The sequence below is a fragment of the Hemicordylus capensis genome, chromosome 4, assembly GCF_027244095.1.
Source record: "Hemicordylus capensis ecotype Gifberg chromosome 4, rHemCap1.1.pri, whole genome shotgun sequence".
Classification (NCBI taxonomy): Eukaryota; Metazoa; Chordata; class Lepidosauria; order Squamata; family Cordylidae; genus Hemicordylus; species Hemicordylus capensis.
In genome coordinates, this window is record NC_069660.1 from 168,063,127 (window position 1) to 168,090,591 (window position 27,465).

Below are 27,465 nucleotides of genomic sequence, written 5' to 3' on the forward strand. Positions count from 1 at the left end.
AGTAAGTTCATCCCCCGCTAGAGAACATAGAACTTTCTCTGCAGATGCCCCTCTTTCTTGCTCTAGTCCCACAGAAGTCACAAGAAAACTGCCAAGTGCATTGGTGTTTGGTGTACACTTAGGACTATAGCCCCTTTCCTCTGTATAATTTGCACACATTCCTGAGAGCACTTGCCAGGGAAGGCAGGTGTATCTCAGTAGAGAGGGGCAAGTGGCTTCGAGGTGTTCAACATGCCTGAAGGTCCCAGCCACATTGGACATAATCTAGCTGCTGAGTGATTTCCACCTTGGCAGCTGCTGCCTGTTGGGGCTGGGTGGGCACTAGGGTAACCCTCGGCAGGTCCAACCCTGAGGCAAAGACAAAGAAGGGGAAGGGCAATTGCCAGCCCATGGTTTGCTCCAGTCTGTAAAGTTGTTTACTTGTCTCAACCAATATTTTCCTCATTCACACCAGCACTTGGCAGCTGGCTGTTTAGTGCTAAATTTGTCCATTGGCTGGCTGCAAATAAAGCAGTCATGGTCTTCGAATGGTTAACTGTAGGTATCAGTTTGGGAAGTAGCAATGTCCTCTCTCTCTTAAGTACCTGTGCCTCTTCTTCCCCTCAGTAGTTCCATCCCTTCTATCAACATTGCCTCCATTTCTCACCCTCCTTGCAATCTCAGTCCTCTCCTCCCTCATGCAGGACTTGGTTAAGACCACCTGAAGTGGGGGGTTGGGTTGGATTCTTGAGCACCTATTTGCAATTTCTCTGCATTTTCAAGTTTCACACTGCTTGAAAATACTACTAGGTATTTGCCCCCACCCACCCACAAAGAGCCCACTTCTTACAAATATGCACATGCATACTAAAAATAATAAATAAATAAAATTTTAAAAAGCAAGCCTTTTTTCCTCCCTCTCTCACAATATAAACATTTCTGGGATGTGTCCTTGGGCTGCAATCCTATGCACACAACAGTTACTTGGGAGTAAGCCCCCATAAGTAGATTAAGGCTTTACTTGGAAACTGTATAGAATTGGTTGAAATTTTATGCAACAAATATCAGATTATACTATATAGATCACAGACCTGACCAAATAATTTATGACAAAGATCTCTCCTTTCAATACTACTACCACTCACCAAGAAGTTAAACATATAAATTAACCAACTAACAGCAAACAAAAACTGCTATAAGGAGAGAGGGGCAGCTACTTGACTATTCTGGACTTTTCTGGTTTCCAAGCTGTGCCTGTTAGGTTGTTCATAAATAGAAGGCAAGAATCTCAGAATTCTTAAAATTTAAAACAAGTATTTCTGTATTAAAAGACACACATTTCGGACAGGATACATTTGAATTTGTACAATTAGTAATTTCAGTTAAAATACATGTTTTATTTGAAACTAAAAAAAACCCTCCCTCCCTCCAGAGAGGTGAGAGTAAGAGAAAGATGAGGAAGCTAGCAATAGGCATTCTTTAAAGTCCCAGAACAAGGGGGAAGAAAGGAGGTGGCTGTTTCTTATGAAGAGAAGTGTCAGTCCACCATATCCCATCACTTTCCAACCCTATTTTCTGGATCTCTGGATATTACTAAGATTTGCTAGTGAATTTTTCAAACAGAAAAAAGGAAAAGAGAAAAGCTCTCAGCAAATGCTGGAGAAATCCAATGCCTTCTGAGGGCTTGGTTGGGTTCCTTCCTTTTTTGAACTCCATTTGCTGGCAGACTGAGTGCCTCCATTTTGCTCCATGTTTCACAAAAGATGGAACACCAACACAATGCACTGTTGCTAATATAAACAGGGCTTATTGCTTCCTTCCAGCCCCATTAAAAAACTGTGCCTACCTCCAGATGTTCCTGTTTAGTGGTCACGGAAATCAATCATAGCTGAGCCTTTCCTTATTGGCCAAGGCACCTTGTGACAATAAACAAAAAACTAATTATTGGCTAGGAGGCTTTTTAATATTAAAACTGGGGAGGGAATTCTTATACTAATGTTATCCACCAAGGAGCTAGCCTGGAGCCCAGCCTAGCCACACAAACTGCAGGTCCTGGAGCAGCAGAGTCCTGAGAGATAGAGAGGATATATACTGAATTCAAAATGATGCCTGCAACTTATAGTTAGGTGAGTAACATAGCAGCTGCAGACAGAGTTCTTTAGGGGGGCTGTGCCCACTTTGCCCCTATACAAGAACCACCACTGCTTCCCACAGTAGATAGCATTCTGCCCATAGAATCAAGAAAAGTAGTACAAATGAGAATGGAGGACCTTGGCCACATCCTTCTTGGTGCCTCTTCCATGTTCATAGCATGACCCCACGTTGAACTGGGCTTTGCTGTAGTTCTGGTCTGCGGCCAGCTTGAAGCAGGAAAAGGCCATTTTGCACTGCCCATCCTGCATGAACTCTAACCCTTGGAAAGCAACACAACAGAAATGATTCAGGCAACACTGACACAATTCTTTTCAATTATCTGAAAAAAGGTACAACCACCCCACTCCAGTTAGCAGAATGGAAGCTCCCTCAGGAGGACATCCTGCCCCATTCCTCTAGGTTCAGAGCCTCTCCTACCATGAAGATGGTGGGGGGTAGGTGGGCATCAAGGACACAATCCTGTTTTTTAAAAACAAAACAAACCACCACAAAACTTGGTCTGATTTGCCTTAAGTCCCCAGCTCTGGTAAAACTTGAGATACACTGGAGTATTTCCTTCACTGCAAAGGCCAAAAAAAAGCACAGAGATCCTTGTGCAAAGGCAAAAAAACGGACAGAGAAATTGATGAAGAGCAAAAACAAAACAAAACCTCCCTCCCACCCTCCCAGATTCCTTGTTAACCCATTCAGCCCACTCCTCCACAAAAGAGTATAGAATAGAATTCAAACTACCTATGCACACAAAGCACACCTTTCCTAGTAGTTAAACCCTGACAGGATAGCCATGCCTCAGATGGTACAGCATGTGGCTGATCCCTCTGGCCTCACATTGTACACATAAGAGAAAAGCAACTATGGAAAAAGGGCACTTTAAACAAACTGTTTGTGCAAAGTGCTCCTTTTTGAAAACAGCTTGCCTGAAACAAATATGGAAAGAGCATTTCACTCACATTTATCACCTCGGAACTCTTACAGATACTTTGCCTCAAACACACGCACACACACACACACTCTCACTCTGAACAGGAACTACCACCCCATGTACCAATGTACCCCACACAGATAAGGAAAGAAGGAAGATGCTGTATTTCAAGCTAGCTACTGCTGTAAAGGTCTCCCATGTCTCTTTGAAAACATTTCTTGTGCCTCTCATGATGGGATAAATGACACCCACTATACTACTGTCTGCCATGCAACTTTCAAAGGCACTGAAGACCTGCTGGGCCAGGAAGGGTGGTAATCCTATCTATGGTTTTGATTGGTTGGTTGGTTGGTTAGTTGGTTGCATCATTCTGTTCAATAAAAGTTTCCAGTTTGTCACCACTATTGTTTCTTTGTTCCTGAGAGTTACAAGATATGGATCCCTTTTCCTACCCCAGTTCCTTCTTGTCTGAGTTCTTTCCTGATCTGGAATGGGAGAAGAGTCCAGGGACCTCTCTGCTACCAAGGCTCATGGTCTGCAGATTCTCCATTGACCACTGAGTTCCCGCAAGGGTAAAGACTGAGGCAGGCTCCTCGGAGTTTACAAGCTGGCTCATTCCTGCTGTTATGGCAAATGAGGCAGTCAAATGTAGGAGAGGGATGGATCACAAGATCTGGTGGGGTAATAATAAGCAGGCCTAGGCAATCAAGGAAACAAGCATGGGGAGAATAGATGGGACAGCTGATGCAAAGAGAACCTGGACCATGTGAGAGCCAAGCAACTGGCCTATGAAGTACTCCCTCTGATTGGCTAACACAGTGCAGTCTCAGTTGTGCCTATTTGTGAAGACTCCTCCCAACTTTTGCAACTCTATCCAAGGTTTTAACCTGTGACCAAAAGTTCATGAGGCTTGTGCTGATCCACAGGGCTAGGACTCCATATGCAGCCTCTGTGTTCCTGATGTATATGGCTGGGTCTGTGGGATTAGGTGACTGGGGCATGACAAATGCCCCATGATGTGCCTTTCTTCTGTCTCTTGCAGTGGCTGGTGGTTAGCGTGCTGCTTTGTGGCATATGCACTATAAGTTTAAAACTTGTTTGCTCTTCCTTTTTTTTCTCTTTCTGGCCAGGCATGCAAAAGATGAGCTTGGCTTTAATTCAACTATTTCCCCTAGCTAGCCTTGCTTTACTCCTTGTCCAAGACTCTACAGTGAACTACCAGTACTATCATTTGGCTGAGTGCAGTTGGGGCTCCCCTTGTTACTTCCCTCAAACACTAGTGCCAGCTCCTCCTTTAAAGTTTGAAGCAGCAGCTAAATAAATAAATACTGCCCAGAGACGTGAGTTTGGGGCGGTATACAAGTGCAATAAATAAAATAAAATAAAATAAAATAAAATATTTATGAATATAAATATGAAGGACCCAAGTATGGTGAAGTCGAAAGTCATCATAAAAAAGTGCTCCAGTGATATGTTCTTATACATAACATTCCTACTTCATTCCTTAGTCTTTACCAGATAAACATTCAACTCAGATAAACTGTCTCCTTATTGCATAGGTAATCAGGAATGGCCCAAGGCCGTTCCACTGCCATCCCACCTGTCCTCCACTACCCGCCTGGGTGTCCTCCTGGCCACAGTGCGCAGAAGAGTGGGCGGATGACAGGGAGCGTATACCTGACCTCTTTGCCGCCACCTGCTGCTTTGTGGCGGCAGCGAGAGGGGCAGGCGGGAGGGTGATGGAGAACACCACCCACACTCCTCACTGCCACTGCCTCTACTCACTGAGAAAGTGGCGGTGAGGAAGGATGGAGTGGGCAGGTGTTCCCCATCACCTACCCACTCACTGGCAGTTGTGGGGAGAGGGTGGAGGTCATTGACCCTGGGTCTCATGTGACCCAGGTTGTCGCCGCCCTTGGCAGCTTTGCACCCATTAAACCACATTATTTAATCCACAATGACTTTAGCCATTGTGACTGGGGATGATGAGAGTTATAGTCCAAAAATATATGGAAGCCCAAGTTTGAGAACCTCTGGCCAAACTCACTGGTCTCTCTATCACCTCTGGCCAAACTCACTGGTCTCTCTATCACATTGTAGACCAGTGTTCCCTCTAACAGAAAATCCCAGATGTTGTAGACTACAACTCCCAGCATCCTCAGCCAAAGCCAACTGCAGCTAGGGGTTCTGAGAGTTGTAGAAAACAACATCTGGGATTCCCTCTTACAGGGAACACTGCTGTAGACACATCCAAGCCTCTGCTTGATGCTGTGGATGAGTAACATACAAATTGTTACCAAGGATGTTGAATGCCATGGAAACACTGGCTTGAAACACCTGTTGCACTTGAGAAGCAGCTTCATTAAGATAATCCTCCTGTTCTAGGTTGCCCTGCAGAAAAGACAAAAATAAATACTGAGCATAGGTTCATACAGGAATTTGCATAAAATTAATACTGGGTATTGCTTCCTACAGGAATTCATGCATAGGTTCACATAGAACCTCCATGCATCTGTCAGCAATTTCCCCCCTATACTAGCTTTCACATTATAGTAAATTCCTAATAGAATTTGAACCTTTCTCTTAGGAAATCTTGTTCAGCAGCAGTTACTTTAGAATATCCAAAATTAGAGCTACTGGCTGACATATAGAGCAAGGATGCACCAATGTAGTGAAAGAGCAGCCTAATCTAACTAACTATATATAAATCGAATGAGAATGAATGAATGAATGGATATACACACCTACCTACCTACCCACCTGTTAGCAGGGAAGTGACAATTTTTCACAGAGACACACCCATCCACCCCTTTCCCAGGAAGCCCAGGGGAAGGTGAGGGCATCAAAAATTGCAGCTTCCCTACTGTACCCCACTTGAGTTAGTTGGAAAGTTCTATTAGGCTGCTCTCTAACTGCACTGGTACATCCTTGCTCTGTATGTCAGCCACTGCAATATTCTGTCTCAAAAGAAAGCAAAAATCTAGCCACTTTGTTCTGAAGAGTGTTAAGGAATACACACTAGTTCCAAGTAGGCTAGTTAGCTATTCAAACACACAGCACCCCTATTGCTAACAACATATGATTTACAATTGCAACACTTTCCCATCTTCCTTTCCCACACTATAATGGCAGGAAACCATAAAGCTGGTGTCAGCTATTATGCCAGCTTATACATGGTGCAGTAGAACCCTTTAATTGGAAAATAATATTCTCAAGTTAAAAGCAGAAACAAGAATAAGATGAAGATAACCTACAGTGTCACAGCATACAAATAAAACATTAAGGGCCCAAGCCTATATTTAAAACACACACACACACACACACACACACACACACACACAATAAATAAATAATAAAAATAGAGTGGCACAGGATCTGGCATCAGCCTTCTTCCACTGATGGAACTCAATATAAAGTAAAAAATTAATAAAATTAAGCAAATTAAAAAAGACCAAGCTAAAACCACATTTAAAATTGATTTTTTTAAAGGTTCAAATTAAAAGTTGTTAATAGATAGCTAAAAAGAACTTTAAAACCTACCAGATATAACCAGCAGATAAAACATTAAAAAACCACTCTAAAGAGATGGGTCTTTAATTGTGCCAAGCAATGTAGGGCTTTAAAGGTCAGGACCAACACCTTTAATCTAGCCCAAAAGTGAACTGGTAACCAATGCAGCTGCCACAGGATGGATATAAACACTCATTTATTTATCAAATTTGGACACCACCCCAAACCTTCTTCTCTGGGCAGTTAACAATAGCATTAAAAAAGTTTAAAACATATACAAAAAACTTAAAACAATTTAAAAAATTAAAAATAAGCCAGAGATTAAAATCTAAAATTCTTAGGAAGCTGAGAAAGCATGGGCAGAAAGATGGGTTTTCAGGTGTTTTTTGAAAATTGCCAGAGATGAGGAGGATTGTATCTCAGCAGGGAACGGATTCCACAATCGGAAACCGAGAAGGCCCGTCTCTGTGTTGCCACCAAATGAGTTGGCAGTAACTGGAGAAGACCTCCTCAGATGACCTCAACGGGCGGTGGGGCTCGTAATGAAGAAGACGCTCTCTTAAATACTCAGGGCCTAAGCTGTTTAGGGCTTTGTAAGTTATAACTAGCACTTCATATTTTGTCCGGAAACCTATTGGCATCAGTAAAGGAGTAACTTGGTCTCTCCGAGATGACCCAGAGACCAACCTGGCTGACGCATTCTGAACCAACTGAAGTTTCAGGACTACGTACAAAGACAGCCCCACGTAGAGCTCATTACAGAAGTCAAGTCTGGGGTTACCAACAGATGTACCACTGTTTTGAGGTCACTGATCTTGAGAAATGGGCACAGCTAGCATATCAGCCAGAGCTGATAGAAAGCACCCTTGGCCACTGCCTCAACCCGAGAAACCAGGGAGAGGTGTGAATCCAGAAGTACTCTCAGCCTGCGAACCTGTTCCTTTTGGGGAAGTGTGACCCCATCTAGAACAGGGAGATCAAAATCATCTCTAGAATTCTGACCCCGCACAATAAGTACCTCCGTCTTATCTAGATTCAGCTTCAGTTTATTCTCCCTCATCCAGCCCATTACTGCTTCCAGGCAGGCATTTAGGGAGGATATGCCAGCTCCTAATAAGTTGACATGGAGAAGTAGATCTGCGTGTCATCAGCATACTGGTAACACCCAGCTCCAAATCCCCTGATGATCTCTCCCAGTGGTTTCATGTAGATGTTAAAAAGCATTGGAGAAAGTACGGAGCCACACTTAAGCTCAGATTTCGAAGAGCAACTATCTCCAATCAATACCATCTGGAATCTGTCCAAGAGGTAGGAGTGGAACCACTGTAAAACAGTGCCTTCCACCCCACAACACCCTCAGATGTTCCAGAAGGATACTATGGTTGATAGTATCGAAAGCCGCCGAGAGATCCAAAAGGACCAATAGAGTCATACTTCCTCTGTCAATTCCCAATTGGAGATCATCCATCAGGCCGACCAAGGCAGTCTCCGCCCTATAGCCCGCCCAAAAACCAGTTTGAAATGGGTCCAGATAATCAGTTTCCTCAAAGACCACCTGGAGCTGAGAGGCCACCACTCTCTCAATTACCTTGCCCAGCCATGGGAGGTTGGAAACAGGCCTAAAATTGCTCAACTCTGAGGGATCTAATGCAGGCTTCTTTAGAAGAGGTCTAATGATTACCTTCTTAAGACAAGGAGGCATCCTGCCCTCCCTCAGAGAAGCATTTATGATTTCCACCAGGCTGTCTACAACAGCCTCCCTGCTAGATAGAACAAGCCATGTTGGACAAGGGTCAAGAGAACAAGTGTTGGCCTCACTGCTCAAAGCAGCTTGTCCACATCCTCAGGAGTCAGTCGAATCACATAAGAGGAGTTGTTGGGCACCTCCAGTTCAGACATCAAATTAATTGTGGAGTCTCCATCTAGGTTGGCCCGAATCCGAGAGATTTTATCTGTGAAAAACTCTTTAAACACATTGCAGCAGGTAACTGATGACTTCAAATTCTGGTTTCAGGGAGGGGAAACAGATACTAGTCCCCTCACAACCCCAAACAACTCAGCTGGGCGTGAACTCGCAGAGGCAATACGGGCAGAAAAGAACTGCCTCTTTGCCGCACATATTGCCTGAGCACAGATCTTTAGATGTCGCAATCTGTCAGATTCGAGTTGAGTCTTTCTCCACTTCTGCTCCAGTCTCCTACCTTGCCGCTTCAGCCCCTGTAGATCTTCCGTATACCAAGGGGCCAATTTTGAAGCGGGTCGGAGGCAACGCTTGGGAGCAATCGTTACTGCCCTGGTGAGTAAGTTGTTCCAATTTTCATCAAGGGCATCAACAGGATCACCAGCAAAGCCAACAGTGAATCCCTCCAAGGCTTCTTGGAATCTTAGTGGATCCAATAACCTCTTTGGGCAGACCATTATAATAGGCCCCTCACCCCTGTGGAGGTGCGAAGTGGTTGTCAGTCCAACCTTAACCAGATGGTGGTCCATCCATGACAATGGGGAAATCACAGGAGTCCCCACCCATGGAACACCACTCTGATCAGAGTAAAAGACCAAATCAAGCGTGTGACCTGCAATATGCGTTAGTCCAGAGACCACTTGGGATAGGCCCATAGTTGCCATGGCCGCTATGAACTCCTGAGCTACCCCGGACAGATTGGTCCCGAAATGAACATTGAAGTCCCCCAGCACCAAGAGTCTGGGAGACTCTAACGCGAGTTCCGCGACCAAGTCTGTGAGCTCAGTAAGGGATTCTGCTGGGCAGCGGGGTGATTGGTACACCAACAGAAGTCCCAATCTATCCCTGGTCCTCAAACTCAAGTTCACACATTCAATATGGTCCAATACCCTAACAGGGACCCTGGTAAGGGGAATGTTATCCTTATAGACCACAGCCAATCCACCTCCCCACCCACGTCCCCTCACCTGATCCTCTACAGAATATCCTGGAGGGAGAAGCTGGGACCAAACTGGACCACTAGCCTCCCCCAACCAAGTCTCGGTAATACATACCAGGTCGGCCCCTTCATCCATGATCAAATCATGGATGAGTTCAGGTTTATTTTGGATCGACCTGGCATTACAGAGGAGCAGGGTAAGGCTATGTGGGTTGTTGGCAGTGCTCCCTGAAGTCAAAGAGTGGGCAGGACAGCCGGAAGGGGAGACAGCTATTACATTTCTGACTACCCTTCTCCTGGAATGGCCTGCTGACCTGCCAACATTACTTCTTTTATTTCCCACCCACCACCGGGATAGCTGCCCCATAGTCAACAAAGGCACACCCTGTCCCCCCATCTCCAGACAAGCCCAAACACATTACAAAAAATTCAACCCAAGTCCAAAACAGCTTAAAACTGATTAAACAGAAGCCCTCTAGCCCTTGCCCTTGTTCTCCCCCAAAGGGGCGGACCCGCCACCACAAGGAGCCTTCCTATAAATCCCAAAACTGAGCAGGTGACCCGAGGAATAGCTGAGTCACTCAGGGGCTGGTCCCAATCCTGCCTACACTTCCCACAGATGTTACCCTGAGGCTGCAGCCACACAGGGGAAGCAGAAGCAGGCAGGCAACAACAGAAGGAACCCCAGCAACCACCTGGTCTCTCACTCCAGGCAGCACCGAGTGGGAAGTGGCACTCTCCAGGCAGCACTCTCCCTCTCCCTCTCTGCTGGGCTCTGCAAGAAGTGACTTACACCCATGAGCAGCAGCATTCTGGAACAGCTGAAGCTTCCGAACCACCCTCAAGGGCAGCCCCATGTGGAGTGCATTGCACTAGTCCAATCTGGACATCACCAGAGCATGAGTGACTGAGGTCAGGTCAGACTTCTCCAAGTAGGGTTGCAGCTGGTGTACCAGCCATAGCTAGTAAAAAACACCTCTGCACATTGCCACCACCTGTGCCTCCAACAGTGTTGAGTCCAGAAGCACCCCTAAGCTGTGGACTTGTCTTTCAGGAGAAGTGTAACCTCATCCAAGACCAGATTTACCCCACAACTCAGATAATCATTTTTACCAATCCAGAGCACTTCCATCTTATCTGGATTAAGTTTCAGCTTAGGAATTTAGGATCATAGGAAGCTGCCTTATACTGAGTCAGACCATTGGTCTCACAGTCTACACAGTCTGGCAGCAACTTCTCTGTTGCAGGCAGAAGTCTCTCTCAGCCCTATCTTGGAGATGCTGGGGAGGGAACTTGGAACCTTCTGCATGCAAGCATGCAAATGCTCCTTCCAGAGTGGGGATGCCCTAAGGGGAATATTTTACAGTGTTCACATGTAGTCTCCCATTCAAATGCAAACCAGGGTGGACCCTGCTTAGCAAAGGAGACAATTCATGCCTGCAACCACAAGACCAGCTTGTTTGCCCTCATCCAGCCCAGAAAAAGCTCCAAGGCCCAGTTCAGAGCATCCACTGCCTCTCTGCTGTCTTAAATGACAGGTAGAACTGGTGTCATTTGCATACTGATGGCACTGAAGCCCACACCCATGGATGACCTTGCCCAGTGATTTCAACAGCATAGGGGACAGAATGGATCCCTGTGGCACCCCACAGGCCAAAGGCCAAAGGGTGGAGCAGGTGTCCCATAGTACTACCTTCTGAGTATGACCCTGAGTATGAGTGGAGCCACCATATAACTGTGCCCCCAAGTCCCATCCCAGAGAGATGACCCTGTAGTATACCATGGTCAATGTATCGAAAGCCGTTGAGAGGTCCAGGAGAATCAACAGAGTCACATTTCCTCTGTCTGTCTCCCAGTATAGGGTGACCTACAGGGGGAGTTTCCATCCCATAGGCTGTTTCCATCTCATACGTCTGTCTGGAAGCCAGACTGGAAAAGATCTAAGTAATCAGATTCATCCAGGGCTATGAAATATATGTCCCTGCTTTCTTCACTAAGGCAGAACTCTGACCAGAAGAGGCGCCCAAATAGTCTTGTGGTTGGGACAGGGAAAAGCTAACTTACATCAAATCCATACTCACTCCAAGGTCCAGACACACACTCAAATATTATGCCAACTTCAGAGGTGGACGAAGTTAAAAAAGCCTCAGTTGAAATCAATGAAGAGTGGAAAGTCAATGAAACCCACCCCATTTCTCCTGCTTCATCTACCCTGTCCATTCAGCCATGATAGTTTAAATACTATAGTCTATCCCTGCAGCCGATCACAGTATACCTTCTCCAGTATATAAACACCTGAAAGAGAAACCATAATTTAGGGGGTTCCCAACTGGTGGTACTTCAGATGTTGCTAAACTAATTCCCATCACCCCAGCTACAACTGATTTGGAACCCCTGACACAGATGGTAGGGTGCATGGCATGAGGCTATGTCTCTTGGGTCTCTCACATTGTGCACAATTTGAGCATACAAAGCTGAACTCTGATGCTGAGAACTGTGGGGAAATGGTACTTTGGACAAAAAAGGGAGCACTATGCAAAAACAGCCTGTTGACCTTGGAATATAGATGGCAAGAGTCAAGTCACTTGTCTTTTCAAGGCTCACACACACACACTCCCTCTCTCCTGTCTTCTCAGAGTACAAGTGTAGAAGTTTGTGTGAAGATTACGCACCCCAAATTGGAAGTTCCATTCCACCACCTCAACTGCAAGGACAAAATGCAAGGACAATGCACCCAGCACGGGTAATAGGGGCAGGTAAAACCATGCATCAAAGCACAGATGCTATAAATGCCTCTCGGGTCTTTCCCCCACTCCTTCAGTATTGTTAGCTTTGCCTTGGCAGAGGTTATATTATGGTTATATTAGCTAACCATTCCCTCTTCCCTCAACATCTAACAGCAGCATCTCCTACACAGGAGAAAAATAATCAATATATAAAAAGAACAAACAAACATGCTCTCTGTTAGTGAACACCAGATACTCCCCTCCAACAATTGCTACTGCTGGCTGAACACTCATGAGCCTTTTTGTTTTCCAGGGCCTCAGAGTTGCCATAGGGGGGCAGAATAAGTGAGTCACTACACACTGAGAACTCCACAGGGGAGGAAAAAGTATTGCCTCAGTCACTACACTCTCTTCTCCAGCGGGCAGACCTGTAACTTTTAGGCTGGCTATGGGCCTGCCAATGGGGGCAGGGAGACTAGATCTGGGGCAAACTAGGGCACAACAGCATGGCCACTCTTGTACCACTGCTTTCAATCACTCATTCACAAATATGGCCCGTCGTGGGGGATGCTGGGTAACTGCTGCTATGGTGAATGAGGCAGCCAATTGGTGAGGAGGGTGGAAGGTCTGCTGGGCAGCTAGGCAGTCAAGCAAACTAGCTTGGCATGTAGATGGCTAAATGGTGTAGCTGGAGATAACCTATGTGGTGTGAGAGCTAGATAACTGGCCACTGCAGTGTTCCCTCTAGCTGAGATGCTGCAGTCTCTCAGGCATGCCTGTATGTGAGCGTGCCTTCTTCCACTTTCCAGTAGAGTATGATATCTACAGCTCATATCCGTGACCTATGCCCCTGAGACCTATACAATACCACAGGTTGAGGCTTTGCCTGCTCCTGATGTATATAGCTGGGTCATGAGTTGGGGCTGCAATGAGATAAGAAAATGCCACATTATGTGTATTCCTTTCTGAATGTGGCTGGGGAGTTACCGCTTAGCCCTTCATCCTTGGGTCATATAGGCAAGACAAAATGTGATCTGCCAATGCACCTAAGGGGTTGCTGAGCCAATCTGTCAAGTCCTTAGCTAACCTGCCAAGGTGATTGCTTCCCCAGTGCTCAGTGCAGCCCGGAGCTCACCTATCATCTTCTCAAGACGAGTGGCAGGCAAAGCCTGGCTCATTGTTGCTGTCTGGGCACACAAGCTGTTTGTGGCCACAAGGAATGGCTCAAGTGCCAAGACAACCTCGGAGAGGAGCACCCAATCCTGACTGGACAGCTCACACATTTACAAGGCACACCTCCTTGCCAGGGCATGGATGGATGGCTCTTGCTTGTGCAGGCACTGGAGCAAAATAAAAGTAGAGTTCCACCAGATCGGAACATTCTGAGGGATCAGGTGTTCAGGTAGGCTCAGCTCAAGCTGCCTCTCTCTAAGCATATACCTACCCTTTTCTCTCTAGTGAAAGAAAGCTGCTATCTTACAGCACTTCTCCACAAGAGCAGCCGTGGCAGCAGCTGGATGGTGCCCAATGGGGATATCTTGCCTGGCTGCAGCCCCAGAAGGGTCAAGTGCATCTCACACAACCTTGGTAAAGATTTGAACCCTTCGTGAAATAGACAGCCATTCCCCCACCCGGCACTCCGTGGCTGCTGACAGCTCACCTGGCGTGTGGTCAGTGTTTAGCACCTACACCTATAGCACAGCCCACCTCTGCTTTGCTGCATGGGAGAGGCTGGCCACACCACCACCAGCAGATGTCCCCTCATTCACCTTCCCCTACCAGTGTGCCATGAGGGACAGGAAAGCAGCATGCCTTCCACTGGGGCTGTTCCACAAATACACAGTGCAGCATCCTTGATACAGCCTTCCCACATACCTACTATAGGGATGACATCACCCACCTGCTAAAGGTAGTCAGGGACAAACAGTTGGAGCAGCTGGTAAAAGCTGGTCTTCTGCATCCTGTTGAATGGCTGGTCGTCCAAAGCGGTCATCTCCCCAATGGCCCAGGTGATGAGATGAAGCTCCGGGTGACCAGAGTCACTTGCCCACCAACTGTACCCAGCCTTGCCGCTAACCAAGGATACACCAGGCCTATTGCTGCCAGCAGGGGCAGGGACCCCAGTGATGCTGTTGCAGGTACTGCAGCATCCCCATCATCGCAAGAAGGTTGGAGTCTTACCTCTGCTGACCTGCAGTGGATGTCGACAGCATGGCATGGGTTCCAGCCACCATATCTCAAAAAGGACATTATAGAACTGGAAAAGGTGCAAAAGTGGGCAACCAATATGATCAGGTGCCTAGAATATTTTCCTTATAAGGCAAGGATATAACATGTAGAGCTTTTTAATTTAGAAAAAAAAGCGACTGAAGGGAGACATGATAGAGGCCTATAAAATTATGCAACAGGAGGAGAGAGGGCATGCTTTCACCTCTTGACTGAAACAGGAGGCATCTGGTAGGCCATTGTGCAAAACAGAATGGTGGACTAGATGGGCCTTGGGCCTGATTCAGCAAGACTACTTTTAAGTTCTTAAATTCTATTACATATATTTATTTTTTCTGTCAGTGTAATCAACACAAAATGACTTTGTCTGGTCAATGACAGGCCTCACCTATGAGCTATACAGTATATAACAACCACTATTAATTTTTTCCTCCACATTCTAGTGAATCATACACAAACTAGCAATAGCAATAGCACTTACATTTATATACCGCTCTATAGCCGGAGCTCTCTAGGTTGTCCACAAAAGGCTAAACAATTCAAGGACATCAAAGGACACTTCAGAAGCTTGCTCACAGCAGGATGCCCTTGGAATGGAATGTATGTTTAATGGATTGCATGTTTTTAATTGAAGCAAGCTATAGATCTAACCATGTGGTAATTTTAAACAATCACTGCTGAGTTTGGAAGAATGAGGGAAGGCAGTGAATCTCTGCAACAGATCATGATAAGCATTATTTCACTCTATACTTGTTCTGATTTCCTGAAGTTGCTGAAAACGTTTGTAAAGGAAGAAGAATACACACAGCTTTGAGAATCACATCCTCCAGCAGGGTTCTGGGCAGATGAAGTCATTTCCTGAAATGCAGCCTTGTTATTGGGCTTTGGGAAACTGCCGATTAGAACATTGCCATAACAACTAACAACTAACTATCTTGGCAGTCCCACATTGCTGTCTGTTAAAGACCTAGTTGACATGAAATGTGCTACTCTGGCTGTGACAATTCCCTTTTTGGAATTTTTTAAATAGGTCAGCCCTACATAGATGGGCCCCAGCTAGAAAGTGAATTCCCAAGACAAGCAAGAGAATAATACAGATCATCCAGCTTAAAATACCCAAAGCTAGATATCTGTCATCCTTCCCTTCAATTGAAATACATTTCATGTCAGAATAGAGAAATCTATCCTATCACTGAAGTCTGGTAGCTGGTCTAGACCTTTGGGCTACAGAATTGAGGGATACTTGCAAAAGCCCAGATAGACTGATTTTTCTTAGAGTAGTAAACTCACATGCCACATCACAAGCTGCTTTTGAAACTCCAATGTGACTCCAGCATGGTGTAGTGGTTAGAGTGCTGGACTAGGACCGGGGAGACCCAAGTTCAAATCCCCATGCACCCATGAAACTAGCTACGTGACTCTGGGCCAGTCACTTCTCTCTCAGCCTAACCTACTTCACAGGATTGTTGTGAGGAGAAACTCAAGTATGTAGTACATCGCTCTGGGCTCCTTGGAGGAAGAGCGGGATATAAATGTAATAATAATAATAATAATAATAATAATAATTATTATTATTATTTGCAGTGCAGCACAGGGACTGCTATTCAAGAAACACAAGTCCAAAACTCTGTTGGGCATATGAAGCTTACTGCATAGTTCTTTCTTCCAGAGATGCCAGGGATTGAACCTGAGACCTTCTGCATGCAAAACAGATGTTCTGCCACTGAGCTACAGCCCCAATCCCACCTAGCAATATGCATATAGGCTTCTATTATTCTTAAATACATTTCAAACCACATTGAGTAATTGGAATAAATTTCTCTTGCCTCTCTTCATATCTCAATTCCCTCCTTTGCCAGATCACCAGTGATTACTACATTGGTTAAACAGAACTAAAACTTTCCTACACACATGATAAATTTGTGGTCATTGCACGAAGGAAATCTTCAGAATTTGCTTTAGAATAGCAGGAGATGTAACATTTAAGTATGTGTGTTTTAATACTGTCTTGTACAAAAACAAGTCTCGCTTCTGTAACTAAGACTTGCTCACACTAATTTTGTATTTTGAGAAGTTCAGTCAAGATCCCCCCCGCCAACTTCCATTCCATGACAAGTGACAAAGAGACAGGACAATTCCTCTTATGAGATTTTAGAAGCCATCAGGTTTTTATATGAAAGATTTAAAACAACAAATTATGCTGCATGGCTTTTTAATGCATGTTTCTTCTTTATTCACAACGGCAAAAAGTTCTGACTCGAAACAGGTGGTTTCAAGCTCTAAACAGAATGCCCTTCAAATAAAGGGCCTTTTTTGAGCTTGGAACAGAACAACCCTGTCTCGATCAGAACATTTTGACATTCTGAGTGCCATTTTGGAGGGCTGTTTCCCCCTTGCTGATTGATTTTCTGGCACTGGTTTCCGAATGGCTTGCAACCTCCTTGATTCTTGGTTGGCTTGTTATCATACAAATCAAGAGTTTCATGGGCAACTGTGCCCCCATTGGCTGGGAGGAGTAAGGAGGGAGGGGGAACACAAAAGGAGGGAGTTTCAAAATGTATTTAAGGGGGAGGCTGAGAGAGCCCTTATACTGTGCCTCTCTTGAAGGGGATACATCAGAGGAGGAAAGGTGAGAGTGCAACAGCACAGAGAGCAGATTGGGAGTGGTGGCCTGTGGCTTGCCTGGCCCAGTAGAGAGAGTGATAGAGAGTACCTGCTGGCTTAATTGTTGCTCTTCCAACCCCACCCCCATTTTGCAGTGCCAAACAACTCCTTTCTCCCCTATTTTTTTCATAATTGGAAAAAAAAAACAACAGTGGCTTTTAACTGGGTGGTGCTGTGGGTTTTCTTCTTCTTGTGGCCAGACCCCAGTGGCTTTAATAACTGGGGAGCTGTCCTTACGTCCCTCGCCATGCTTCCCCCTCCGGCACTGCTTCAAAAACTGCTGGCACAGGGCGACTGTATACCCTCTTGCCGTCCCAGTCAGCGTAATACCAGAAGTGGCCCATGTGTGTGCGCACGTCATGCTTGCGCATGGGCCACTTCTGTTATTATGCTGACCAGGGCAACAAGAGGCGATACACCCACCTCGCCCCAGCGGTTTTTGAAGCAGCGCCGGAGCGGGGAGCACGGCGGGGGAAGTAAGGACACCCTCTCCGCACCTTAAAGAGACACCCCAGCTCCCGTGTGTGCACAGAACCGGTTCCATTCCCCATTCCCTTCCTTTAGACTTACCCCATTGCTACTTACTCCTCTCCAATCTCTGTTCCACAAGACAGCTTCTTTATTTGGTGGGGTTTAATTTTTCTAGCTTTTTTGTGTGCATTGTATGTGCACTTTTGTGTGTGCACTATAGATAGCACTGTGTGTGGCACACAAAGCATAAATAGACTCACTCCATGCCCACACTCCTTTTTTAAATACCTGCCTTAATGGTACTACCTCTCCACCCCCACCCCTCCATCAGAGTTAGGGCTTGAATTTAAAAAACCCCAAGATGTTCTGGAGGGTGAAGGGCAGACAAAAAACCAAACAAAACCAAAACCCTGTTTGGATTTGACAATATGTCAAAACATCAAGAATGTATGTTAATGTTTTAATACAATGATAGTGATAAAATTGTATGGTTGAAAACTACATAAAATATAATAAATCTAAATCACTAAAATATATCTATATCACAGTAAATTTGTGAAAGATGATCAATAAGGATCCTATGGGGTTTTTGGAGAAAGCTTAAAAAATTGTTAAAAATCACCCGCTTGCCCATTTCTTTTGTGGCTTGGGTGGTAGGTAGCTCCCGTCATGCCCTACCACCCAATCTACTGTGGTATCTCTAGGAGCTACCCATGGGGAACAATGCGGTATTTAAAGTTCTGCATTGTTCCCGATAACTGGAAAACTAGAAACATTTCGAGTGATTCAGTCGAAACAGTCAGCTCAATTACTGTTCCAACAGAATGTTCAGCCATTTTGCGTTTTCTTTCAAGCTGTAAAGAGAACACAAAATCTGTTCTGTGCACACCCCAATGGAAAGATGTGCAAGTTATTCCACATCAACAGAAAGTTGCTTCACCAGCGGGAAGAAGAGAATAGGGAGAGTAGCCCATATACCCTGCACCATCTTGCCTTGGAAGACAGAGAGTAGAGCTTGCTGTGTACGCCAGCTGCTGCCTCTCTGCCTTCCTACGGCTGCCTTCTCTGGGAGCAAGTTTGCTCCAGGACTCTGTTGGCTACAGAGCTGTAGCTTCCAGAAGGGCCCAGAGTGCTGACTCAGTAGTTTTGATCAGCTCTGCTGAGTCTTGCATCATTTCTTGGGTTAGGACTATAAAATAGCATGCTGCCAGCAGGGTCACCATTGAAGAGCTGACACCAGAGGTGGTGGGGAGGGTTTTGTTTTTTTAAATGGGGCAATATGTGGTAAAACCCTCAAGTATCACACTATGATGCATCTACATGACACTTTGATGGTAAAGTTGCTTGCATTCAACATGATTTGCATGCGCAATCAATGCAGTATCATTGGAGGAGGTGTCCAGATCACCATCGTGTCTTGTTTTGTTGGATGAGTTTCAATTATTGGTGCCTGAGGATGTAGACAAGGTGTTTAATCAAATTTGGCCAACAATGTGCATGCCTGACCCTTGCCCTTCATGGCTAATTAAATCTAGCAGGAAAGGGTTCTTTTGCTGGGTCCAACAGGCTGTAAACGTGGTCTTTGAGAGAGGGAATGGTCCCAGCTTTGCCAAAAGAAGAGATCATTTGACCACTCCTAAAAAAACCCCTTGTTTGAACCCAGATGATGTTAACAACTATAGGACTGTGGCCAATATTGCCTTCTTGGGGAAGGTACTTGAGCAGGTGCCTGACCTGCTCCATACACTCTTGGAGGAAAAGGGATTACCAAGATCCATTTTAATCAAACTTCAGACCTGGTTTTGGAACAGAAACTGCTTTTTTCACCCTGTGGGATGACCTGTGCCAAGAAAGGACAGGGGGAGTGTGACCTTTAGGGGGTGTGACCTTGTTAATTCTCAGCAGCTTTCAATACCATGCATTAAGCATGGTATCCTTTTGGATAGACTATCCATGTTGGATGTGAGAAGAACCATTTGGCGGTGTTTCTTCTCCTACCTGGTGGCTGTTTCCAAAAGGTGGTGCTAGGACTCCTTGGTAGTTGTGGTTTGGGATTCCACAGGGATCCCTTATTTCCCCTATGCTGTTTAACATCAATATGAAACCACTGGAAGAGGTCAGATTTGGCTTCAGGTGTTATCATTATGCAGATGACATCCAATTGTATCTCTCATTTTCATCAGATGAAGATGAGGCAGTGAATCTCCTGAATCAGTGCTTGGGTGTGGTAATGGATAAGGGTGAACAAACTGAAACTCAATCCAGACAAGACACGATACTATGTTCAGCCTGTTCTGCATGGGGTTGTACTCCCCGTAAAGGACCAGGGTCTGCAGACTGGGGATGCTCATTGATTCAGCACTGTCACTAGTGACCTCAAGTGACCTCTGTAGCTCAGACTGCCTTTTATGAGCTTTGGCTAATATGCTGGCTCCAAACTTACCTGGATAGAGATAGTTTGGCCACAGTTATTCATGCTCTGGTAAACTCCCATTTAGATTACTGCAAAGCATTGCACGTGTGACTGACTTTGAAAATGGTTCAGAAACTGCAGTTGGTCCAAAATAGGACTGCAAGATTATTAACTGGGGCTGGGCACTTTGATCATATCATGCCAGTGCTTCGTCAGCTGCACTGGCCCCCAGACTGTTTTCAGTCTCAGTGCTGATTTAACCTTTAAAGCTGATTTAACCTTGGGACTAGGTTACCTGACGGAGCATCTTGCCCCATATGGCCCTACCCAAACCTTGAGATCTTCAGAAGTCCTGCTCCAAGTACCCGTACCAAATAAGGTCCGGTGGTGGTACCTGGTTTATGGAATAGCCTTCCAAGTGAGGTTCATTTTGTTCTTTTAGACACCATTTTTATCACCATTTTGTTCTTTTAGACACCAGATGAAGATCCTTGTGTCCACTCAGGCCAATTTAAAAGGCTTTAAAAAAACAACCCCAAAATGTTTTTGTATTTTATTGTAATATTAGTATTTTGAAGCCCGTTATAATAACGGGCGCTAGCCTTTTCCTCTCCCCTTTACTGTTTTTTTTTTTTAAATGCTGCCTCCGCCACTGCCGCCGAAGTCCGGTCCTTTCCGTCCCAAGCGCCAGTTCGGGCAGAGCCTTTGCAGAGGGAGGAGCACTACTTGCGAGCTCCTCTCTCCCTCCTCAATTTAGGACTTTCTTTGCTCAACTGTCACGGGCCAGGGTAAGGTGGTTTCGGAAGTTGGGAGGGAGGGAGGGTGGGACTTCGGCGGCAGCGACAGAGGCAGCATTTTTGCTTTTAGTTTTCTTCGGCCTTCGCTCGGCCCCCGGTCCCGGCCTCCATCTCCCTGGGCCGGTCTGGACCTCCGCCGCCATTCCCCCTCCCGCCACCCACCGCGGCCCGTGTCTCCGGCCGGGCTGGCCACCCAGGGCTCCAGCGGGCCCGCCACCCACCGCCGCCGCGGCCCGCGGCTCCGGCCAGGCCCTCCGCTCCCTGGGGCCTCTCCCTTGCCGCCGCCGCGTGTCCTCTGGCCAAGGCAGCGGTGGCCAGTGTCCCCCGACGCCGCTCACCCAGCTTCTTCGGGGCGGCCGCTTCTGGCCGCCCAAGATGGCCACCGGGTGCCGGCCGTCGTGTCTCCCTTGCCCTGTTCTGCGCATGCGCTCCGCGCATGCGCAGAACAAGCCAGGGAGGCACGGACACACGCTTGGTGTCCGTCCACGGATGGACACCAAGCGTTTTATTAGAGAGGATTTTGTTTTAATGTGTTTTAATTGCATGTTTTATTGTTTTACTTTGTGAGCTGCCCAATTTGTTATGAGGTGGTTTAATTATATATCAAGTAGTATAATAATTTTATTAATAATTATATATTAAGTAGTATAATTTATTAAATTATAATTTAATAATTTATATTATTATTATTTCTTGTTTACACAGTCAGACAGGTGTTATTGACTGGTTTGTTTTATCCAGACATCGAGTCCTTCCCAAGGATCTGGGATGGCTGAATTTTATTGTCAGTTGTTATAGATATCGTCGCAGAATATAGGCTGTTCCCAGTAAAGCTGCTTTTTGTAATTGGCTGATGGTGATTTCTGTGGCCCCTATGGTGTTGAGGTGCTCTTCAAGGTCTTTTGGAACTGCACCCAGGGCGCTGCTTATTTATTATTATTATTATTATTATTATTATTAAAGCTGACTGACATCTAGACAATACAGAAGGATTTTGAAAAACAAAAGTTAGAAGGAGAAATGCCTATCAGTTTTGCTCATGTCTGCAGATATATTAAAGCAACCATAGGACAGGAGGCAGATTGTGCCACCTCTCACTCCAAGGAATTCCCAATATCCATTGTTTGCAGTCCTTTCACATATCTTTGCGGGAACATTTCATGCACTAATGGCACTGAGACTCAGCTTTCCAGGCTCAATGAATCTTGCGGTGGGGGGGGGGGTGGGCAGGAAGAGTTGTAATTCTTGCTTCAAATATGAAGCAAAATCACAGTCTCCAAACTCTTCTCTGGCTCAGGTTTTAATCTGTTATGGAGAATTTCCCTTCTATCCTTTTCCATGCAGCCAGCCACAACACACACACACCAAAGTGGGAGGTCTCTTCCACAACCCCTCTTTGACACCTAATGGGTTGCTACACAGTGCACCAAGCAGCCCCTGGAAAGTATCAGTTTCACAGTATACATTACAGCTTGGCAGGGGGACATTTCAGAATGCAAGCACTCCCTGAATCTACTTTACCAGAATGATTCATAATAAATTTTTGAGGCAAATTCCATTTCCTGTCAAATGTTTTTGAGACTTTTTGCAAAGTGGTAAAGAGTGTTGAAAGAGAGTTGTTGTTGTTTTTTAACCTCTTAGTCCACCCCTTTTTAAAGAACACTAAAGTCAACACTCTACAATATTCCAGGAAGTTCTAACCACAGGCTGATTTTCATTTTAAATTATTTTATTTCTCAGTGAATCTTTCACAACTTTAAATATTCAGAAATTACAGTGCTGGAATGCCATCAAGTGGTAGAAGTATATATTACAGGCTACTTTCTCATCTGTCAACGTTAAGAGGCATATTTTAACAATCCACCTAACACTACTAATTAATACTAAACAAAATTAAAACAGACTCTATTGGAAAGTAGGATGGGCAGTCCTTCCTTATGCAGCCCTAAGAGCATCCTTGTATCAGCAGCTATGCAAACCTTGAGGGTAGAGGAAGTACAAAGGTATGAATGTTGCTATCTTCTACTTAAGAAGCCCCCCAAGTGTAGACCCATAAACACTTCAGTCCTGTGTGAGGTCTTGCCTCAGATGCATTTCCTTGCCTCTTCCTTCATCAACTCAACGCTTCCATCTTTTCTTCAAGTTTCTATTTTTAGCAGAATCTAAAAAGCATATCCAATCTGTCCTGTTTACCAGAGCCATACCTACCTTTTGCCAGCTTTCCTCCACCAGCTGGTTAGGGATGTGCACGGACCGTGGAGGCACATTCCGACGCCGGGGGGTATTGCACTTACGCCTCCTGCTGCTCCCCACCCCCCGGCACTTCATTTTTAAGCAAAATCTTTGGGGCAGCAGCGTTCCTCCCTGCCGCCCCTACCCCCTTGTAGCCTGCTAAAAGCGGAAGTAACTTCCACGCATGCGCGCACCGCCAATGTGCATGGCGTCAGGCACATGCATGGAAGATACTTCTGCTTTTAGCAGGCAACAAGAGGGCAGGGGCCACCAGACCAGCAAACCGGTTCGCAGGCCTCTAACATGGCCTGTGAACTGGTTCGTGCACATCCCTACACCTGGCCAACACCCCTTTCTCTCAAAACCATACCTTAAACTTCTTCTCTCCTAAGAACTTTTTCCTGCAGCCCTCTTCCCTTTTCATTAGATACTCCTTTACTCAGCTCTGTCTTCTCTGCCTTTCTTTCCTCTTTCTACAGATCTCTGTATCTCACTCCTCTGCTCTGTTCCTTCAGCCATGCTGTGTCTGAGGTCTCCGCTCAACAGCTTCCCTTCAGTATCTCTTTCCACTAAGCTTTCCAGCTATCCTCAGGGCGTGTGTGAGGTTTTAAATGCAGCCAAAATTGACACATACTCCCCTTCACAGAAGCTGCAGTAAGAACCTTCTGAGGCTATCTATTCAGCCAATCATAAATAGGAGTGTGTGGTTTTTTTAAGTCTCTTGATATAGTTTGCTTAAATAAACTCTATTGCTGGAACCTCATCATTGATAGAATTCTGGAGGTAACCTGATGTATGCATGGATAACAGAAGGCTATATAAACAACGTCTGCTTCAGGAAACCAACCCACACTATCTTATGAGATCCTCAACTGGGGTAGTGCCCAAAATCATGGCTCAAGACTGTGCTCTCCTGTGAAGTCTAAGCATATAGATAGTTCAATCTAAGCATATAGATTAATTTTCTGCTTTTACTGCACAATCATTTCAAGCCAGGAATTCCTAACCAAATACTAGTTATCTCTGCCCCTAGACTCTACTTCGTCTAGAAGTCATCAAGGAAAGAAATTCTATCTGATAAATGGCATAAAGATCCCAAATTACAGCGATCTGGCAACCAATAAAGAGCAAAGTCTGCTCCCTAGCCCGTTACCTGATACCCCATAGACTTGAAGGCACATTCTTGCTAGAGCCCAAGTTCTGGCAAAAGCTATGAGGCAGTACCTGCAAGCACAATAGGTGAGAGTCCAGATCAGTTGGAAGAAGAACGCTTTGTTGGAAGAAGTCCTCTGCAATAAAAAGTAAGGCAGTGAGGAGCTGGGCCTCAACACAGAGCTGAGCTTCTTTCCTGCTTCCATGCTACAGCTTTATTCCTTACTCCTCCATTTTATCAATAACCTAATATTCCTTACAACTGGCAATTCTCATCCTTTACATATCTTTTAAATGGTACTGGGTTAGATGGAGCAATAGACTGACTGTATTAAACATCTTCATATGCGCATAGACCAGATTTGTGATATACTTGCTACAAAATATATTACACAGCTACATCTACTCACATCACCTGATGGTATCCACTTTTTTCTGCATACGTTGTAGCTATTTTGGTTAGCAGCTCTCTGTTATTCCTTTATCAATGTTCTGCAATAAAGCTCTCAACTGCATCTCTTTTGCTATAGATATTTAATAACAGATCCTCTCTTCTCTTTTAACTAGCATATTTTCATAATATGAAAGAGGGCAATATTTTAATTCAAAATTGTCTTCCTGGTTATTTTCCTTAGCAACTTGAGGACATTAAACCCTCTGGAAATAGAAAGTGCCCAATTTGAATGGATCAGGTCTCTTTGAATCAGCTACTGGACAGAGGGCCTACTAATCTCAATTATTCCAAACTAATCAGATACAGCTCAGGTAGCACCCTATAAAACAAACCAATTCAAATTATCTCTGGTCTCATGCCTCAGAAACTGCATGCTCTTGGGCATTGCTGTCATGCCCTCTGATATGTCTTGTGTTGACAGTCTCTGGTTCCTAAGAGTCAAAATTGTACCTCTTTCTGAAAGGAGTTTGTTTTCTTCTGGCTGTGATGTTTGACTAGAAGATGGATTCTCCAGTGCCGGATCAGAGTTCCCTCCCACAAAAAAGTGCGGTTCTTTTTTCCCACTGGAGCAAGCAGGTGGAGCTGTGGGAGCAATTGAAAGTGTGAAGGGAAACATATCAGCAGCTCATTGGAGATAGACAAAGGCATCTTAGAGTACAATTGTTACTAGATCTTATAATATGTTCCCTGTTAAGGGAACAAGATACTGGGAGTTCTCACTGGCTGGACTGGAGCTGTACATGCAATGTGCAGTACATTCTTTTCAGCACAGGAATCTCTAACAGCAGCTGTGCAAGGCCCTATTATGCTTACCTGAGAGCTGATGTGGGGGCAAAATAGCTAGTTGACTGGTTCCTCCTCCACCTAGTTTTGCAGAACTCAACCACTGGACCTGCTTGGCCAACTCCAGAGCAAGAACAGCCAGTGCACTCTGGGAAACAAGAGAAACCATTGGATACAGTCTCAGTGTAACTTTGGTGAGGTTACGCTCAGTATGGAACATCCATACTCCTTTACTTTTGCCAAAGTGACCTCTCTCCTCGACCATGGAATTATCATATGGCTGCTTACCCAAGTGAAGGCATCCAAGGAAATATAGCGATGCAAGAAGTTCCCACATCTGAAGCTTCTGTGCTGCTGATGCCTGCCATGCCTGTTTCAGAAAGAAAAAAGAATTATACAAAAACTAGAGAATAAGTCTGTATTCAGCCTGCACCTACACTCATATGAATTGCTCCAAAATGCACACCCAGACTTGGACTAGATCAGGTAGAATGCTTAGAATTTTAGAATCCTTAGGAAATCATTCCTCAGGCCCAAAAATACATCCTAGACTCCTCACTTTATATTCTCTCTATGGAGATCCCTTGTAACCTTAGTCAGGCTGCAGCTGCAAAGTGCTTTCTCTCTCTTTCTTAAGCTAGACACTAAGATATGTTCTCTGGATTTGCTGGGTTCTGTTTCTTTGTGTATGTTACTTTTATCTGAGTCAGAGAAACTTTTCTTTGTGTATACTACTATATCCGAGTCAGAAATAGCTTGCCTATATTTGACAATTTTCTGTCTTTTGCAGTATTACTTTATAAATGTATAGGTTGTATTAGTACAACTCTTTAAATCTAATTCCTACTGCCTCGGTCTCCCTGGTATTCCAATTTAATGAGTCGTGTCCATGTCACTGAATAGGGTGTTGTTTATCTTTATCAAATCACAAGAGTCGTTTCAACTCTGAAGGCACAGTAGTGTAACTGAGGCTGTGTTTTAAGCATGTACTTCTAATTTGAGAATAAGCACCCACATCCTCCCCTGAACAACAGTCATATTCTCTGTGTTCAGACTTGTGAGCAAAATACTGGCTTGACCAATTTTTCTAGCAATGTCAGGACCACTTCATATATTGTTTTGGTAAAATGTACACCTAACCACTGTTCTCTCCAAGGTACACATCCGCACCTTTGTGTGTGTGGCACATAATAATGCAAATGTGCACACACTGCCTTAAAAATGTTTCCCAATACAAAACTCATTCTGCTCAATCTGATGAACAAGATTAGAGGGAACACCGCACCTAACAATGTAAAGCATGAATATGACGAACAAGTTATTTGAAAACATCATATAGGTATACTCAACACAGCTGGGATTGCTGCAGCTCTCTGTTAAGCATAGGCTTTGGGACAAGACCCAACTGATACAAAGAACCTAGAATAGAAGGACATAAATCAAAACAAGAACCAAGGATTTCAAAAGGGCCTCAGAATGATACAACAAGCTCATGCCACTGCTGCTAGGAAAAGTGAGGAATAGAATGGGCATTCTTCTTTGAAGTAAACTGACAAGCACAATTCAATCAGCTTAAAATGGCAGAAGCACAACTGGGTAAAGACTGAAATGGGAAGAGACTCTAGCCTCTCCCTAGGAAAATCTGTCCTCATAGCCCACTTCAAGCTGTATTCAAATTAATCTTTGAAACACCCTAAGTGTGGAGCTAGGCCAACAAGAAGATATAAAAGCAGTGTGATCAAGAAACTAAAAGTAGCACCTTCAACAAGGTGAAAGTGTTTAAAGCTTTTAGTGGATTCAGATGACCCATGGTGGCTCTGTAAGCTGTAATGTCTCGATAAAATGTGGTGTGCAAGAGTGTGCACTCCTGGCTGGTACAGTGTCTGAAACTGCCAAATCTGGTTACTGAAATTCTTCAACCAACTTCCAGATTTTGTAGGTGGAAGCTGGGAAATTGCCAGGCAGACAATCTTGGTAACCGGACTTGGGCAGGTTCAGTAATATGAAGTGAGTGCTGGGAGCATATGCTCTTGTGTACTGACATTTTACTGAGATGTTTCCAGCTTACAAAGCTGCCAGCCA

General features: G+C 45.0%; 1 protein-coding gene across 3 annotated transcripts in view; it reads right to left on the minus strand.

The window, feature by feature from the left end:
- Positions 1-27,465, minus strand: part of DELE1 (DAP3 binding cell death enhancer 1) — a 47,927-nt gene that overhangs the window by 4,175 nt on the left and 16,287 nt on the right. For all 3 annotated transcript variants that reach the window (XM_053313582.1, XM_053313581.1, XM_053313583.1), the window contains exons 3-8: positions 25,672-25,753; positions 25,414-25,531; positions 25,051-25,182; positions 24,219-24,283; positions 5,353-5,446; positions 2,250-2,392 (exon numbers count right to left, since the gene is read on the minus strand). In XM_053313582.1, coding sequence (XP_053169557.1) covers positions 2,250-2,392; positions 5,353-5,446; positions 24,219-24,283; positions 25,051-25,182; positions 25,414-25,531; positions 25,672-25,753 — 634 coding nt within the window. The remainder of the gene's footprint in view (positions 1-2,249; positions 2,393-5,352; positions 5,447-24,218; positions 24,284-25,050; positions 25,183-25,413; positions 25,532-25,671; positions 25,754-27,465) is intronic.